Below are 20,314 nucleotides of genomic sequence, written 5' to 3' on the forward strand. Positions count from 1 at the left end.
TGCATTTGCCAGTGTGAAAGGCCTGCTCATGCCAACGGTGTTGATTCCAGTGGAAAATCAAGTGTCATCTGTCCATTGTGCATGTCATCTAACCTCTCTGCACAACAGGTGCACGGCGCCAGTTTCCTCACCAAAAAAAAAAAAACAGCCTTTGTGTGTGAGATTGCTTGTGTACAGACACACAATTTCCTGGGTAAGTTAGTAACAGCTGGTTTCAGTGTCAAGGTTGTTTTTTCAATCGTCACAGCAGCCGTTTTTACTAACCTCAGCCCTTCTCTCAGGGGATCTGGGACTAAGAACTCTCTCACTGTTTCATATGAGGAGAAAATTAATACCGTACACTATCACAAAACACACTGGGTGCCCTCTAAAGACCAACATGCTCTACAAATCATCATGATGATAACCGTTATAATTCATGATCTGTTGCTTTACCGATCCCAGAAAGGCAAATGGATATCAGTGGTCCTTGTCAGAGACAGAATGGACACTTGGAACTTGGACCCAGCTTCCTAAACTGCCTTCAGACACAAACCCACCATTCAGTCCAAATCTAATCCAATTAATAGTGGGTCAACCACTGCTCCCTGATGGCAATTTACTTTGTGAATAAATTAGATTAGATGAAACTTTAATGAGCTCTGACAGAAAGTGTGTCTCTAAAGGGATAATATCAAGATAAAGTGAAGAAAAACTAGAACAAAGTAAATGCAGATATTAAAGGGGACCTATTATGTTCATTTACAGGTTCAGGCTCACCTCCCTAAAGTCTCCTCTGATTGACCAGCATTTCCAGGTTTTCCACATCTTTGCTCTTGCCGTCGAATGAATAGCTTCTAAAGCAAATAATACGCATTCAAACATGTGATCCAAAATTGGGGAGAAATTTGCAACATCACAGGTTTCTCTGATGTTAGCATGTATCTACATGTAGTATTGTATATAAACACTGCAGTTATGTGCTTGGAGCAGATATAGAAATCTGTCACAAACTGACATCACATTAGTTAAAAAAAAAAAAACCCTTTTGGAATCGTATGCGACTGTTGGACTGTGGACTTTTTTTTCTTTTAATTTCTCTATTGTCTTGTCTATGTATCCAATTTTATGACTGTCATGAATAAAGTGTTTTTTGTAATGAATACTAATGAAGAAAGTGTTCAACTGCTGTTTATTGAAACTGTGTGCTTAAAAATATAAATTAAAAGAAAACAATTGGAATCAAAGTGATTTGAATGGTCATGGTTTTTGCTGACAGGGATTACTTTTACACATGTTTAACACATTATTTAACACTTCCCCAACGCTTACTATAAATATCCAACATTTCAGCATGACATTTATCTGAAAGAAATAAAAAAAAAAAACGCTTTATAGGTCCCTTTAATATAACCTGAAAACACTGGAAAAGTAAATGTGGCTGTGATAGCTATAGCCTAGAATTTTAAAAGTAAGAATTCTACATGTTTTTGTATCTCTCTTGGTTGGTTGGTTTTGTTACTTGCAGCTGATCCATTGATACCTCAGCTGATTGCCGAGTCAGGTGCCTGATGACAGGCAAAGTCTGTGCCATGCCTGTAAACATGCAGTCTTGTGATGTGGGTGCTCACAGTGGATAAGAGGGCCTGTATTTGGGCCCTGGGCAGGGGGTGGATGTCAGCTGCAAGGAGATGAGGATCACCTGAGCTTCCCTGTTATAAACAGCCTCTTCTTTATATACACACACATCACATTTAGAATGGATGTGTTGAATAAAAGGTGTTTCTTCAAGATACTTTTGTCAACTCTCTCTAAAACACAAAGCCTGTTTTATTCTTTTTTTTCTAACACAATTCAGTCTTTGATAGGCTGAGATGTTTTTCTCTGCCTGTGGGCTCTCGAAGCTCGTTCAGTTTAGAGCACTTGAATTACCATTAATTATCTTTGAATGGGATGTCTAACAAACAGAAAAAAAGTAAATTGATTTCACTTTATTGTGAAATTTGATTCAATTTGTATCAATGGCTACAATTTTCTTACCAACAAGAGGGTGAGGAGGTTATTTGGGGCTCAGGGCTCTACGATGTGAGTATTTTACTTGCATTTCCCCCTAGAAATAGATTTATGGGAACATGAAAAATCAACTTTGACTAGGATAAAGTGGATACAGACAAATACAGATGTGAGACATCAGCAGTTACAACGGGGAAAACTGTGCAACCCTGAAACTCAGTGTATTCAAATTAAATTCAAAATGACTTTATTTATCCCTGAGGGGAAATTCAGTTAGTCTGTTAGCTCTTGATTAGACAGCCTGATGGCTGTAGGAGAGAAGGATCTTTTGAATTTGAGAGGAGCTGTCCACTGCTGTTTTTTTGGTCCATAAAGGTGTAGCGGATGATCTGGGTATATCAGGATGGCATCCTATTTAACGTTAACTTACGTATGTAGGGCATTTTGTCATCAAGTAAAACATCCAAAGTCAGTTTTAGGCTATCTACATTCCTGTAGTTTAAGCAAAAGCATTTGACACTCTGTAACTTGTGTTGTAGAATGTGGATAAATCAGAAAGCTATGCAGTATTAAGCTCCTTAGCTTGCTAACATATAGCTAATATCAGTTTGCTAAAAGCCAACTTGTCCTTTCTGCTAGACAAAGTGTGTTTAAGTATATAGTTTTAGTTAGAAACAGACATTTTGTTAGCGTTTCAGCCCTTGGTTGTTTATTGTGGCAACGATACCGAGTCGAAGTGCTCCCAAGTGCTATTCCGCCATACATTATAGTTATCCTTTTTATCCGCTTAGAAAAGCGCCACGTTTTATTTTGTGTCGCCATACTTGGTCGTTTAACTACTCGTGTAGCTGTATTTAAATAGGGAAAACGTGGAGGAGTTTGGTCGCTTCTAACTGTCCATCTGTTTGGATCCTAATGAATGAACTGGGCTAAGCTAAGTGCTAGCCAAGTGGCGCCGCGCACCAGGGCGATTGAGTGCACGCATTGAGACGCAAGAGGTCTGTATCAACTCGTCTTACTTGACCGAATAACATGTTTTAACAACGGTTTAATAACGGTTTTATTAAACGGTGGAGTGTTCCTTTAAAGTCCGACACTTTGGTTTTTACATCATAATTGCAGTCACGTATGTCAAATATGTATGTAATGCATGTATTGTTACTTTAACATTTTTCACTGTGCTCCTACATGTTTTCATGTAGGAGCATGAGTACCCGTTTGGAAAAAGGTTAGCATAGAGTCCTGGGGCTTTGAGTTAGAGACTCACAGAGGGCACAGTGAGGTCTGCAAAGCTCAGGGAGCATCTTAAGAACTGAGTTATTGGTAGTAATGCAGCATTTCCCATGTAAATCTACTAAGAGCATTAACATAGCACTGGGCCAGACTACAGATGGGGGGGTTCATAGTGGGGGGTGCCCCTTAATCTGCAACTGCACATAACGACAGCTACACAAAGACTACTCAAAGAATTCTGCTTTGAGTTACACCAATAAACACCATTTAAGACCAACACACTGTATGGATGACACATACCCTGCCAGGTATATGTACTGAGAACACCTATGATAAAGACCAATTCAAAGTATCATTGCATTATTAAAGAGGTGGTTCCTGTTGGTCGGGACAGAAGTCATCATCATAAGGAAAATAACAGAAAATACATCATAAGGCTTCAAGATGATATGAGATGTGTCCCTGGACAAATAATAATGGTTGTAGTAATCTCAAGATGATATGGGAGAAAGATCTGTCTTGTACACTGCATTGAAAAACATTGGAGGGAATTCTTTCCAACACTGAAGAATACATAAAGAAAATTTATTCAGTATAAAATAATGCATAGATATTATTTTACCCCATCAAGACTTCACAGAATAGGTTTAATTAATAATGATCTATGTTGGAAGTGTGGGGCAGAAAGTGGCATATTTATCCATGATGCATTATGGGAATGTTCTAAGATCCTCCCCTTGTGGGAAAAAGTTATAGATTATATGGGCAAATCATTAAATTGTGAACTTCCCAGGTCACCAAGACTATGTCTCCTTGGAGACAGAACTATGGTGCCCCTGTTGAACAAATATAGAATATTAAAACTGGCCTAATAACATGTGTACGGACAATTCTGAGGTGTTGGAGGGAACCCAAGCTCCCACACTGAGTCTGTGGAAAACACAAATGATGGGGACTGTGGCTGTGAGAAGATGTTGGGGAGATTGAATTGTGAAAATGATATGATAAAAGAAAAATGGGATAGTTTTGGTAGACAGACGTGTTAATTTGCTTGCCTTGCCAACTCACCTGTCTTATTTTTAGTTAATTTATTTTCAGATTTTATATTTTATTTTATTCATCTTATTTTTTATTTCATTTTAGTTATTTAGTTATTTATTTACTATTATTGTATTTTTATGACCTCCATCCTGTCTGTTTTGTTTGATGTTCGTTTGTATGTTGTAATAATGAAAATATAATAAAAACTTTGAATTATAAAAAAAAAAAAAGTATCACTGCATTACAAGTAATGGAGTGAGAATATGGAATAACTGCAGCGACGAAATGAAATCATGCACAACAATTGTTAAGTTAAAAAGGCTTATGAAAAATGATATGCTAAATAAGTATAGGTTGCAAACTGGATGAGGACGTTCTTGTAACTGCCTTCAGTGTTTTGTTTTGTTGTTATTTGTTTGTTCTTGTTTGTTTGTTTTCTTTGCGGGAGTAGTGAAAAATTCTCAGATCTAATTTGTTTGATATACTACGGCTGACTGATAAGAAAATAAATAAATAAATAATAAAAATAATATATTTATTTGACATTAAGTGGCTATATATACAGAGAAAATTTCTTATTTGAGTATTTTTTACTTCAGCCTACTCCCTTTTTTTTGGACCAAAATGATATAAGGAAATGCGTATTGAATATTAACTTAACTGGTTCTTATATCTATCTTATTACTTAGACGGGGCAGATGCATGTATATGTATAGGGCTATATATACTGTATGTGTGTAAATGTTTATATGTTTATGTACATCTGTATAATGGTGTCTATGTGAGTATGTGTATGAATATGTATATGCATCTAGCCTACGCTGTTGTAGTTTGTTGTTTATTTTTCGGTTTGAAAAGAAGAATTAATCAAATTAAATGAATGAAATGAAATGTCGACAATACCCTTGTATTGTTTCAACACATTCTTTAGAACAACTCCCAACATCTTCCTCTCTCACACTGCTGCTCATCATATGACCCTGGGAGGAGGCTTGTGCATATGACAACGCTCCAGAGAATGAGTGTTCCAGCGCGTTAGCGTGCACTCTTCCCCCTACGCTCTATGTAGAATGCTCTCTTTGTCCCCGAGTGCCAACGGACACTTACGCACACACAAACACATGTGGCTCCTGCACAAATGCGTGCACACCCACACAGACAGAGCTCCACTGTATTGGCACTCAATTGACGGAGTGAAATTGAGTCCTTTCAGTGTGTTTGGCTGTCGGGTGCTACTGGGACATTTGAGAAATGAGGGGTGTGTAAGGCCTTGGCCATCAATAAAGTAATCGAAGAACTACTGCTGTGTGTCCAATCAGATCACTCTATTATAATGACACAGTTAATAATACGGATGTTACAAACCATGTAGTCATTTTTGGAAAAAGTTGAGCCTGCAAATCAAAGTCTACAGCAATCATGTGACTCACAATATGTGATTATGATGACACACACAGTTGCTGATAAACACACTAGTTTGTTGCAGAGAATAAACACCCCCTACACTTAAAAATGTGTTTGTGTCCCCTAAAATGTCTGACCTTGACTACATTTACTTGTATCTGTGCAAAGTCTTTTGCTAGAGAGGTGTTTTCACATTCCTCTACTGAAAAGAGAGATGTATCCGCACTTCCCTAAATTACTCAGGGTCATCACTCTAATATGCAAAAGCTGGAAAGAAACCTGAAACCTTCAGTGCAGAGAGCGAAAAACAATCTCCAACGCTGTGTTAGCCACCACTCGTTTCAAGCTAACAAACAACAGAAACAAAGAAGATGCTAACTACACTTACTATTCTGATACATCTACGAGTTGATTATCTTTGTGCACAACGGAATGCTCATCTGGGTATGGCATTGATTTAGGCTAGGGCTGGGCGTTATGGACCAAAAGACATATCCCGATATATTTAGGCTGAATATTGATATACATTATATATCCCGATATGTTCAGTCAAAGTCAAAGTAGTTTTATTGAAGTGAACATAAATACTGTATAACAACAGGAGTACCATTTAAAAAAAAAAAAAAATCAAAGCTCCATAAAGTGCACATTTAAATAAAATCTTAAATAAAAATAGCCTATAAAATAGGCCAATCTTTTTCTGAAATGAATATATTTAAATGAGAAAAGAATAACAAACATTACAAAAGAACTAAATATGACAAACCATAGTAAGGGCAGCATTTATATATATAGAAAAAGAAAAAAAATTGAACTGTATAGATATATGCGATATGGTCTAATTCCATATCACATTTAAAAATATATCGATATATTTTTTATATCGATATAACACCCAGCTCTAATTTAGGCTCAAAGGTTTATGGTTGATTCTCCCTGATGTTTCCTTGAACACTAGCCGTATTTCTTTATTCGCCCTGCTCTTTCACCGGTCAACTGAACGATAGCCATCTTTACATATCTTTACATTTAGTTACCTTAAACTTGAATTCAAATTAAACAATTCACTACACAAGTCCCTTTTCAGAAAAAAAAAAAACATGTTTAACTAAAAATGAACCATAGCAGAGTATTTTTATTGAATTATCGATTAATAGAGATGAGGACCAAAGAGATATGGCGGGGGTCAAGCGATGCTGCTAGCATGGCTAAAAGCTTTTAGGGTCTGTCTTCTAAAATCTTCCATTTTGCTCATGCTGTATGAGGCAATGCCACAGTGTGTTACCATAAACCAATACTCTTGCTTTGTGCCTAAACAGATTCCATGTTATGATCCATGATGATCAATCAGCTGGCATTAGATGTTCGTAAGCTGTGGTCTTGTTCAGGTCAGCAGACAACCCTGAGTTGACCAAAGAACGTGAGGGAAGTGCTGTTTTTCCCCAAGAATTTCCTGCCTTGCCTTTTCCTCCCCTCTGCTGGGACAAACTACTAAGAGGAGGTATTCCTCAGGGCATGAAGCAGTGAAATGCACGACTTGGCTTGTACAATGTATTTGTTTGGTAAGATTAATCTGCTTCTTTGCTGCTAGAGTGACTTGTCGCCCAATAAGCTGCTTAGTAACTTAGCCTGTGCCATGCTACTCATTTGCCTCCATTGAGTAGTTAGCCGCTTTGTTGGGGGACACTTTGCATTTCAACAGTCGGAGTGTGTTATCAATTTTCTACCTTGTGTCACAGTTAAACCATGTGAAATGCAACTGGTATCAAGTTAGTCACAGACCTTCAAGTGACTGGGGGATAATGAAAGAGGGTAGTTATGGAAAGGTTGCACAAGATTGTATGTGTAAATCCTTCTCCAGTGTGTTTTAGTGCCATGTTAAGAGTTTTAAGAATATTTTGATGATTATTGTGATAATATCATGAACTTTAATTATTTTGGCCAGGACAAACATTACATGAATTTTTCATATAATCCCATGCCTACTTGCCTATCTGTGAAAGCTTAACGATGTTTCCAATTCATTATTATTATTAATAATCTTTTTTTTTTAAAGTCAACCTACATACAAAGTTTATGCAACTGTTTATTATTTGGTGTATGTTAAGTGTATGTTATATAGATAGAGATATTTCCTCTAACAGGCTTTAGTATCAGTTAGAGCCGGACCGATATGGGATTATTGGGACCAATACTAATTCTAAAAGGAATTTTTGACTTTGCATTGATATGACTTTGCAAAAGGTAAATAGAAGGCTGCTTTCTTTTTTTTGCAATTTATTTTTTATTGACATTCAGAATCAGATATTTACAATGTATACATCATGTGAGCATACTTCTTGCATCTGTTGTCTGCCCTAAATGCTGAAATAATATTTTCAAGTAATGAGAAGAAACACAAACAACCATAACAACAACAACTAAATTAAACAAAAAACTATGTATGGGTATGGAGTGATCTTTCTCATACATCATGGCCACTAGCTTGTGAAAATAAAATCTGGCCTATTAGGTGTGACATATTTGACCCAATTTTCCAAGTATGATGTGGGGCGGCTGTGGCTCAGTGGTTCGATCCCTGACCGTCACAGCCTACATGTCAAAGTATCCTTGAGCAAGATACTGAACCCCAAATTGCTCCTGATGCTGTGTTCATCGGTGTGTGAATGAATTCCCAATGGTGGCAGGTGGCACCGTTTAGGGTAGCCTCTGCCACCAGTATGAATGTGTGTGTGAAAGGGTGAATGAGCGCAGTCTGTAGTGTAAAGCGCTTTGAGTGGTCGCAAAGTGACTAGAAAAGCGCTATATAAGTGCAGGTCCATTTACCATTTACCATATGAATTTCTCTAATTTGTGATTAACAAATGCGGTTATCTTCTCCATTTTATAAATATCCATCCATATATATAAGGTTGGGCTCTCCTGTGATAATCATTTCCTGGTAATACTCTTTTTACAGGCCACCAGCAAGATATTTATTAAATGTTCTCTTTTCGGCCATTCCTGAGGTATGTGTCCAAAAAAACATAGTCTTACTCTCAAGGGGTATTTCACATTTGAAGATATCCTGTAGGGCATTGTGCATTTAGAAGGCTGCTTTCTTAAACTAACTTCATTAAAAGAAAATTAAACAGTATTCTACATTACACCTACAATGCATTAAAATGTCCACCAATTCTACCAGCTACTTCATTACGTACACCTGTTCAACCACTCATTAACGCAAATATGTAATGAGCCAATCACATGGCCGCAACTCAATGCATTCAGGCCTGTAGACATGGTGAAGAGGAGCTGCTGCAGTTCAAAGAGAGCATCAGAATGGGGAAGAAAGGTGATTTAAGTGACTTTGAACGTGACATGGTTGTTGGTGCCAGATGGGCTGGTCTGAGAATTTCACAAACGGCTGATTTACTGGGATTTTCCACACAATCATCTTTTACAGAGAATGGTCCAAAAAAAATAAATATACAGTGAGCCAAAATGCCTTGTTGATGCCTGACTGGTTTGAGATGATAGAAAGGAAACAGTAACTTAAGTAACCATTTGTTACAATCAAGGTCTGCAGAAGACCGTCTCTGAACACACTCCACGTCCAACCTTGAAGCAAATGGGCTACAGCAGAAAAAAGACCATACTGCCACTTTTTTAGGTACACCTAGCTAGCTAAAACAGTGGCCGGTGAGTGTATATGCAGATGCAGATAGATATCTAAATGCCTTTGATAGTATAATAATACCAGTCAGGCTCTAGCATCATTAGAACCAAATAGGGCTGGTTGATATATCGATATAAAAAATATATCAATATATTTTTAAACGTGATATGGAATTAGACCATATCGCATAAAGCAATATATAGTTCAAATTTGTTTCTTTTATATATAATGCTGCCCTTACTAGGGTTTGTCATATTTCATTATTTTTTAATGTTCTGTTTAATGTTATTCTTTTCTCACATACATTCATTTATTTCAGAAAAATCGGCCTATTTTATTTCATAGGCTGTTTGTATTTAAGATATTGTTTTATTTGATGGAGCTTACAGTATTTATGTTCGGTTAAATAAACGGCTTCAATAAAACTACTTGTGACATGTCAGACTTTGACGGAACATTTGGTCTCACTTTGCGATAAAAATATGGGGATATATATATATCGTATATCATATTAAGCCTAAATATATCGGGATATGACTTTTGGTCCATTATTGCCCAGCCCTAGTACCAAAACACTTGGAATATAACAGCTGGTAGAGTGAACAGCTCTGATCATTAATCTCATCCTGGCACAGTCATGATGTCCTTTAGCCATAAATACCACATCCTGAATTGTGATTGTTCATTCATGGTAATACACTGACATGTACAGCAGCTGACCTCTCCTATGGAGAGGATGTAGAGCCAAAGGACAAGACCTTTGTTATCATCTCAGCTTAAGAATATTACCTATCACACCAACATGAAACAGGCTGTCTGGCTGAGCTAGTTCTATAGGGGATGAGGTATTTTACATACAGCAGCCAGAGGGAACAAGACAATGTAAGCACATAACATAGCAGTGGAAAATCCCATGTGCACTGGTCTATCGAACAGCTTTAGCAACATGTTAGGACATGACATAAATTATTAACGCGCTGCTTTGTGACCTGTTGTGCTTGTCATTCAACATTAAACTGTCAAGTGAAATGTCAATAACTCTGAAAACAAAGAGGAGTGGCAAAAACTGCACATGTACAAACAAAAATCTTACTGTGATTTCCTAAACCTGACTCACAAAATGTAAGTAAGAAACATTTTACATAAGTTTCTTTTGCAATAATAATAATAATAATACTAATCTAACCCATGTTGGCCACCACAAATTTAGCTGGTGATTTCATAAAATAGAAGTGTAAACCATGCAGTAGTTCAGGGTTGTTAAAGATGATTCAGTGATGCCTTATGCCTAAAGAACAAAGGAAGAATTACTGTGGATTTCAACTTGAAAACACAACAAAATGAAATTAATCGAAAAACAGCTTTGCAACAATACATCTTTTACAATTGTTGTGCCACAAACTGTTCTGCTTAAAAAGGATAATGGAGCAATTCTAGATTGTTATGTAGATTTTACTTTGGAATCTTAGGTTGCTTTTACATATAAAGTCTGATGGACTCAGTGCGATTTAGTAGTTAAGTTGCAACATTTGGTTAGGTTTGCTTCCACACTGTGCTTTATCAAGCTCACAAAGCATTGTAAACTAATGTCCTTCATCTATTGGACACTAAAAATGTGAGTGAAAGAGCTGACAATAAGTGCGTTTACATTAACTAATTCATTATCCTTCACCGCTTATCCGCACTCAGGTTGCGGGGGGCTGGAGCCGATCCCAGCTGACATTGGGCAAGAGGCGGGGTACACCCCGGACAGGTCTCCAGACTATCACAGGGCAGTGCGTTTACATGTTCAGTTTAATTGATCTTTGCTTATAAATCGATATTCGTGTCTAATAGGACTTCTGTCCTAGTTTACATGCAGCGGGTTAATACCCCCCCTTTCTGGTTGACCTCCGTTCGACACTTTATGCTGTCGCTAACTGGCGACCGGCAAATGTGGCTGGCTAATGTGCGACCGGCTTTCTTGGATGTTTTTGTTCCGGGGTCATACTCTAGCGGGTGGTGGAGCATGCGGAGAATGCGCACATGCGTTGTCTTGTTATACATGCCGGCGAAAATCCTATTCCAATCGCATTATCTGGGTGTCCTAATCAGAGTTGGAGACATGTTTACATGTACTTCAGTTGTCCAGTTATAGTCAGAATAAGGCAATAATTCTTTTTTTAAATGTCATGTAAGTGTACTGTCTTTCTCAAAGCAAGTTGCAGACTTGTATTGCTGGAAGAGTTTTTTTACTTTTATGAGGCATTGATCCGCTGTGCGATTGAATCCATAAACACCATTCTGTCCCTAAATAATAATAATAATATTAATAATAGAAATAATTTAAAGACAGTTTTTTTGTGTGTAGCCACAACTAAGTTATGTGATCGCCTGACCATATCCTGATTAGGGCTTTTACTTCATCATTAGAACAGTTCTGTCCATGAGACATTTTTCAAGCCTGATACTACCTTTCCTGGTGTTGAACCTCAAATTTCCGCCCAAATTCAAACCAGAAGGTGCTGTGGTCCTGCAGCAAACCGAACTCTGGTGCACTTGGTTGCGAACCAAGACCCCCATTCTGTAGCGGACCAGAGTTTGGTTCTTTGGTCCCAACCAGAGCTTGTTTGAGCATTCACACTAGCAAAAAACAAACTACTATCCGACAAACGCACCAGAGTTCATTTCAAGCGGACCAAACAGCTTAGGTGTGAAAGCCCCCTTGATTGAAGTTTAGATTTTATGCATTATGTTTTCTTTTAAAGTATGTTAAGTAGCTCAGTCTGGAACTTGCACACAGTATTGATCATAAGCTATAAAGACCAAACTGTGCATTCAAGGTCCTACTGCAGGACTTAATACATAATACATGCAACATTCAAACAGCAACTTGGTGACTTGTTTGAGCTGTAACCAAGTGATTTTTACCAGCTGTGACAGCATGTGGCTGGGATTGTTTTCACCTTGTGAGACTGTTTGTGTGTGTATGTGTGTGTGTCATCATGGCAAATTGTGGTCGTGGAGACACCTACTGTATAGGGAACAACCACAAAGGCGGTTTCAAGTCCTCTGCCAGGTGTTTATATTTATGTCTGTCTCTCTGTGGACAGATTTCATCACCAAAATAGTGTTACAATCCTGCAAGAGGCAGTCACAAATGGAGCTGCGTGTATACTGGCAAGAATCTAGGAATATGATGTACATCATGGTACAGGGTGACGATTCACTATTTTGAGATATATTGCAATAATGTAAGGAAGGTGATATACAGCATATTTTAAATTAGCACTATTTTTATGCTATCTGTCTGCTACAAATCTTTGCATGTAAGTGTAAGTGTAAAGTGTTTTTAAGAATCGGCACAGTATCACATATATATTGTCACAGTGTAAAAGTGTATTAATATTTCTGACATGGTGCAGTCCAAGCAAAGGCATCAGTAGTAGAGGGGTAATAAGTGGGGAAGGGGCCTGATTTGGCGTCAGGGTTGATGTAATCTCATCACAGTATGGTCTCTAGTTGGAACTTTGACTAAGCTATAAAATATTCCAGTGACTGCAGCAGCAGCCATTCAATACACTTCTTTCAAAACATCAGCAGGGATGGGAGTTAATAAGATTTTATTGATACCGATGCCATTATCCATTCTGCTTAACGATTTTATTCTTCATCAGTTCTCTTATTGATTCTCAATCAATTTTCTATGCGGAAAAAAGTAGGCCTGTACAGGTTTTCAGTGTCAACACAACTGTTGTCTTAGGACTCAACACAGTGCGGCAGCAGTCTATCATCATCATGGATGGAATGTGAGAATACTTGTACAGCATTTGTTTTCATATAGGTTCTCAACTAGAATCAGTTCTTGGTTCCCATGCCTAACCATAAGCAAGTATTTAACAAACTGAACATTATGAAGAAATTTGTATTTAACTTGATTCTCCATTAAACAAACTGTTACAGTGATGGGAAGTCATGACAAATTAGGAGGAACTACAGAGTGGATCACCACCCTGACGGCAGGGACCTGAATAAGGTTCCTATTGAAAATGTTTGTAAATGTTTGCCAGTGTAGTGTAAAGGGCTCATTGAATGGATGATTCTGATTAATGAACTTCTGTCAAGTTTTAAACACTGGGGCCAATTCTAGTTTGGTATACCTGGTTAAAAATCTATATTTTTCTAACCTTTCAAAAAGACAGGATTGTAGTTCAGACTCTAGTTTAGGACTTTAATGTTTAAGTAGCTTGTTGCTTTGTGTTACAGAAGTCTTGCAACCAATCTCATTATCACCAGCATCATCGAGAATCCTTGTAACATTAGGGCTGTTTCCACTACCGGGCAATACCCGGATTGAGGCAGGTCTCACTTGCCGAAACGCCCCTAATTTGAATACGAGCTGTCCAGAGCCGGCTTTTGTCAAGAGCAGGGTCTTTTTCCTCCCCTGAAAACAGCCTGGTTACTGATTGGATAGGTCGCTAAGCGGGATGGGGCGTAGTACTCTACACGACAACAACACACGCCATTTGTAAAAGCCGGCGAAGCAGTGTTCCCAACTTAGTGACTTTGTTGCTAAATTTAGTGACTTTTCAGACCCCCTTAGTGACTATTTTTCAAGAAAGCGACTGGAGACAAATCCATCAACTCCTTCTTACTCTTCTTAACGAAAGAAGATCCTCCGTTAGCGGCAGTTAGCTACAGTTAGCTCTGTAGCAGTACAGTGTGTATGTGCTGCTGCTACAGGAGGTGATCACTTAGCGACCTCTGTTTGTTTACAACAAGCACCGGACACTCTGTACACAGTTAGCGATGCCGTTAATTCACAATCACTATGTTTACGCATAATTAGCCATGCTGCTTTCAGCTGCTGACGTTGTGCACAGTTAGCGACGGTGAAAACCATCCGTCACCTCTGGAGTCTCTAAATCCCTCTGAGGGCTAACTTGTAGTCGAAACACGCAGAGTGAGCGGACTTTTGAGAGGGTGAGACAGACTTTTCCGGTGGCCACCCCCCCCCCCTAGTCGAAACACGGCTATTGTCACTGTAGGCAACTTATTGTGAGAACTGACTTGGACCTTTGTTTGAGAAGGTGGCTAACTATATACTCATATACACCTAACAAAGGATAAGTACAGTGGGAGGAAAAGTGCTCACACGTGTGTAAAGGCGGAAAGCTGAGAGTTTTTGCTAACAGGCTACTAAAACAAAACCTAAAACCTAAAACTGAGCCTAAATCCTTCTTATCATCAGTGTGCCTGTTGCTAGAATGAATTCAACACATGTTCAGTGCCTGTGCACTCAAGATTTAATACTGGATGAACACTGTGGAATGGGAGCATTCTTTTAAGCATCAACCACGTTTTTAAAGTGTAGCAGAACAAAACTAGGACTGCCACTGAACTATTGACTACGAGGGCTGCAACAAACGATTGTTTTCATTGTTGATTAATCTGTTGATTATTTGCTTGATTAATTATTTTCTTGATTAATCGATTAGTTGTTTGCTCTACATGTTTGCTCTACATGTTGGTCTTTACATCGCTAGCACAGGAGCCTGTGTCACTACCCAAACACAGACTGCACTGTGGTGATGAAGTAATGAAGAGCTGGGAAATAGGTGTGTCATTTGGGCTGAATCAAATGAGAGGGCCTTGAGACTGCCATTAGTCATGAAGCTGAATGTTATCACTGACTTTGACATTTTATTTAAGTTACTGGAGGCAGCAGAAAGCAGTCAAGGGACAAACAAACCACTGATTGGTTAACGTATATCTGAGCTTGACTGGAACTGAATATTAAGGTTTTCAAGGTAAACTACAGTGGTGCGCATGAAGTGCAAATGTGGGTCCCAGGAGTGGTGGTAACCATGGTGGCATAAGCTGTGTTTCGATAAGGGGGGGGAAAGTGTCCACCTGGAAAGTCTCAGGCCTCACCCTCTCAAAAGTCCGCTCACTCTGTGTGTCTCCACTACAAGTTAGCCCCCAGAGGGATTTAGAGACTCTGGAGGTGACGTATGGTTTTCACCGTCGCTAACTGTGCACAACGTCAGGAGCTGAAAGCAGCATGGCTAATTATGCACAGAGTCTCCGCTGATCATAAACATATTGATTGTGAATTAACGACATCGCTAACTGTGCACAGAGTGTCTGGTACTTGATGTAAACAAACAGAGATCGCTAGGTGATCACCTCCTGTAGCAGCAGCACATACACACTGTACTGCTACAGAGCCAACTGTAGCTAACTGCCGCTAACGGGTCTGAAAAGTCGATAAATTTAGCAACAAAGTCGCTAAGTTAGGAACACTGCTTTACCGGCTTTGACAAATGTCGTTTGTTGTTGTCGTGTAGAGTACTACGTCACATCCTGCTTACCGATCTATCCAATCAGTAACCAGGCTGTTTTCAGGGAAGAAAAAAGACCCTGCTTTTAACAGGGACTATTGCTGCATTCAATTGCACTCGGAACTCGGAAAAGAGCAATAGAACGGCCCTTGAACTCGGGATTCTGACTCGGGAATTGGGGTAGGATCCAAGCAGCCCGAGTAGGTCGGAAATGCGTGGAAAACGTCAAAGCAAAAATGCCGCCACACACCATGAGAGGTAAACAGTCACTTTATCTTCAACATTTAGTCTGTTATGTGTCGTTTAATTTAGCAGTTGTGTTACTAAAAGTGTAGGATTACTTTGTAGTAGTGTACAGCTGTGCGGCTTGCTGAAGTCTTACTTGCAGCATCTCTCTCTCTTAGGTAGCTGATGTACTTCCCCAGAATAGTTTTAAAATACTCGAAAGACATCCAAACAAACATCAATTTGTTATGGCCAACCATGTTTTCAGAGATTGAGCAATGAAACACATTTATCTCAGAAGTCGGAATTTCCAACTCAGATCTTTCTGAGTTCCGAGTGCAAACAAACACAGCATGAAAAGTCCCGACAAAAGCCGGCTCCAGACTGCTCGTATTCAAATTAGGGGCGTTTCGGATAGTGAGACCCGCCTCATTCGGGGTATTACCCGGTAGTGGAAACAGCCCTACAAACTTGCAGCCAAAGTACAGCGTGTGCTTCAGATGTGATATTTGCGCTCCAGCAAAGTGTCATTCCTGGCTCTGGTACAGGGCGGTTTTTTTAACCTCTTTCTGCAACTCAAGAGACTCGCCTTTCAGAAAATCAATCCAACCCATCAAGCTCTGATATTGTTTTTAACGACATTTAGCTATTCCCTCTATTTACATTATCTAACACGTCTGATAGTCGCAACAACAGCTTTAAAATATATAATTCTCATTTAAAATGTACTTTGTGGGAGTCTGCAAGTATGCCAGATTTATAGAATTGTTTCTTTTTTTCATTAAAAAAAGTACTAATTCGCGATTATTAAGATATGATATGTAGTTGATAAGAACCCCAGATTTAGGAATTGGGTTTGGCATTTAATCTTTTCATAGCAAAGTACATAAGAGGATAATCCTTGTTCTACATGAGTTTGGCAGTTCTGTGTTGACACCCACCTCCTCTGTGTGTTTCCTCAGCGCCTTCTCTCGTTCATACTGGGTGACGAGCTGCTCGTTGTCCTCCTTCAGCAGCTCCAGCTCCACTTGGTTCTCCTGGTTGACAGCGAACACCGAGTCCAGGTTCTCCAGCACGGCGACCACCAGCGGCATCAGCTCCTTCACTACGTCCTCTCCGTATCTCTCGATGAGCCGTTCAAACTCTCGGTATATTGAACTGGCCAGACCTGAGACCCGCTCGGACATCATGGCAGAGCTGCCCGAGTCGTCCTGGTACAGGACCACGTCGTCCAGCTCCATTTTCTTGCCTCCACTTGCACTTCTTCTTTCCCAGCTAACGTTAATGAGCTAGCCGCAGCTCCAGCTGCCCACAGGCTGCCCGCCTTGATACTTTCAGCGCAACAAAACGCTGTTTCTAAAACATAGTTCGGATGTCGTGTAGTGTACAGAAGAGTCACTGTACTTCATAAACAAAGTCTGTCTTCTTTAGTCGTATGGACGGCTGACTTTAGAAGCTTGCTAGCCTGTAGCTAGCAGACTGAAAAGTCTTTACTTGGCTCCTGATTAGTTTCCCTGTCCAACAGATGAGCTCCTGTTGTTGCGTTCAAGTGTTGTCGGAAAGATGGCAGTGAACGCAGAAGTACAGTAGTAAACACTGCAGAACGAACGTCGGATTGTAGTTTATCTCAGTTATTTATGGATATATCCAAAAGTGCACACAAAAACACTAACAGCAGTACAATGCTGTAACACTACAGCTATAATATGTTGCCTTAAAATGGAGCGAATGAGGTGTCAATAAACAGAAACAACTGAACACTAGCAGCCCATAAATGCATATTGTCATAGTTTCCTGTGCCCAGTTGCTCATATATAGCTGCCCTTTTGTGACGTTTAAGGGGCGGAGAACAAACGATATCAACAACTGATGAAAATAAATCTTAACAGTTTATTTGTATGAATACATTTCCTTACAGACGTAAAGGGGAATGTGCGTCTCTAAAAAAATATTTTCCACATTTGTCACGTTTCCATATTCATTTCAGTCACCGGCTAAATGTTTAATTCTAAAGCTGCTGCACAAAGTAGTTATATAGGCATGCCATTGGATTTCTTACACAAGTTCAAAGCCAAAAGTAGAACTTTTAAAGCCAGCTATGATATTGTGTAGATATCCACACTGGAATTGACCGTGTCCAAGCTCTGAAATAGGAGCTTACGAGGATCACTTGAAGATGTCATGTGTTGCTGACGGGACGTCGCGCTTACGTCACATGCTAAACAGGGTTGATGAAGGATAGGGAGTAAAAAAAAACTCTAACTAATTCTGAGTGATGTATTCATTGGAGACATTTTAGAATGATTAAAACCCCCTCCCATTGACTCATATGACTTTAGACAAGAGATTGGCCTTTTAAAAATTCCCTCAGATTGTTGTTTACTTGCATTCAGTTCAACAGGTTGCTGTTGCTGAGTGGAGGAGCTGTTTTTACTCCTTCCATTAAAAACATGTAGGGCCTGCCCTATATTGGACCGGGAGTTTTGAGGCCGATGCAGACTTTAAAGGGGGGGAAATGCACATAAAATGTATTAGCTACACTACAGACTACATCATCATCTTTGGAGTAGCCCCTCACCTAACTGCCCATTCACCATTGCTCTTCAGCTCTATGTAGGTCAAGGATGGGAAACTTAAATGCTGGAGGGGGCCACAATTTTTCACCAACACTACCACAGGGCCAAATATAGGACCGTGTACTTAACCAGATATGATGAAACTGCAATTTCAAATATGTTTACAATGCAGTAACTTAACATATTTCATGCTCAAATGCATGTACACTGCAAAAAAGATGTCTAAAAACAAGATAAAAACAGTAAATCTGAGGGAAATTATCTTGCTGCATGGACAGATAATTTCACTTGAGAAGATTACTTAAATTAAGATTGTTAAATCTAGAAATAAGCATGTTGAACACTTAAAATAAGAAATTATATATATACAAATATACAAATAATTTGCAGTGTATAAAAGTATAAATAGGAATATAAAAGGTTTGAAGCAAATAAAAAAAATAACCACTTACTGTGATTTCTTTTTTTTTCAGTGCAAGAAAGGCAGACCAACATTAATTGCAAGAAGTAATTTTGTGCATTTTTACACTGCACTTTTAAGATTTCATGCTCAAATGCATGTAGTTGAGGGCCACTTCAAGTGAGGGTGCGGGCCGTATGCAGCCCCCGGGCCTCCAGTTGCCCATCCCTGATGTAGGTGATAGAGGAAAGAACATTTTATTTACTATGTGAAGATGACCCCATTTCTTTTTTTTTCTTCTTCTTCTTTTTTTTGACAGGGAGGAAAAAGAGGTGTGTTGCAAAGCTCTGTGGAATTGGGATCAGGTTTGTGTAGAGGTGAATTTTTGAATAAATGTAGACCAAGTTTTGTTGAATCGGGGTATGTTGTCAAATTCTTCCAGTGTGTGATGTTCAGTTTTTTTCTTATTTTCCAGTTTAGGAGGATTGTTTTCTTGGGCTGTAAACAGTGTAGTTATAGTGGGATTATGTAATTGTATTGATGACATGTCTCCTAAGAGGCAGAGTTGAGGTAGATGATAGATGATCTGTGACTTGTATCCAAAATTGTCTAATTGGTGTACAGTACCAGAAAGCATGCATGTAATTATCTGTGGTGTACTGTGTGCAATAAGTGCATTGATCTAATGCATTTCTAAATCATCTCAAGCTGCATATATTCTTTAAAAAGAAAAGTTTTCATACCAGTGCATATCAGAAAAAAGTGCTGCATTCTAAACCTTTCATAAATAAAGTACAAAGGTATCAGTATCAAAATGTACAGTATCAAAAGTAAAAGTACTCATTATGCAGTATGTCCCCTTAGATTGTTCTATATTCTATAGAAAGTATTAGAGCGTTACTCTTGATGCATTGATGTAAGCAGCATATTACTGTAGTCATGGTAGGACCCATTTTACCTAAATTACACCGGTATGTGGTTTAATTTGTAAAAATGGATAATCATTTTAAACTGATCACGTTTTTCATGTTAAATCTTGACCTGAAACGTAACCAAAGCTATCAGCTATATGTAATGGAGTAAAAAGAACAATATTCCCCTTTTAAATGTAGTGGAGTAGAAGTTTAATTTTACATAAAATGGAACTACTGAAGTACTTAAATGTACTTAGACCACTGTAGAGCCCAACCAATGTCATGAGACGATTTTATCAGCTGATATTTGTCTATCACAGATTCATCAATGTTGGCATAATTGTTGTCCGATATACGCAAATATGGAAAGTTTCTTTTCTTTTCTTTTTGACAAAATAATGCAGAAAAAGAGGCATAAGTAATTTAGATATTGCGTCAATACATAGTTTGTCCAGTAGAGTGTTCTTAAACTTAGAACAAAAAGGTCAGAGTAAGTACACATGCCCTGCGAGGTATATGTGTACTGAAAACACCTATGGTAAGGACCA

The 20,314-nt window shown here is 38.7% G+C and overlaps 1 protein-coding gene across 2 annotated transcripts in view; it reads right to left on the reverse strand.

Annotated features, from left to right (window-relative positions):
• LOC131959702 (C-Jun-amino-terminal kinase-interacting protein 4-like) overlaps positions 1-17,641 on the reverse strand; it is a 77,154-nt gene extending 59,513 nt beyond the window's left edge. The window contains exon 1 of one of the 2 annotated variants that reach the window (XM_059324916.1): positions 16,818-17,641. In XM_059324916.1, the coding sequence (XP_059180899.1) occupies positions 16,818-17,117 (300 nt within the window). In that variant the 5' untranslated portion in view covers positions 17,118-17,641. The remainder of the gene's footprint in view (positions 1-16,817) is intronic. The other variant, XM_059324915.1, reaches the window with a different exon arrangement.
• Between the last annotated feature and the right edge of the window lie 2,673 nt (positions 17,642-20,314).

Source organism: Centropristis striata, chromosome 21 (genome assembly GCF_030273125.1).
Source record: "Centropristis striata isolate RG_2023a ecotype Rhode Island chromosome 21, C.striata_1.0, whole genome shotgun sequence".
Taxonomy (NCBI): Eukaryota; Metazoa; Chordata; class Actinopteri; order Perciformes; family Serranidae; genus Centropristis; species Centropristis striata.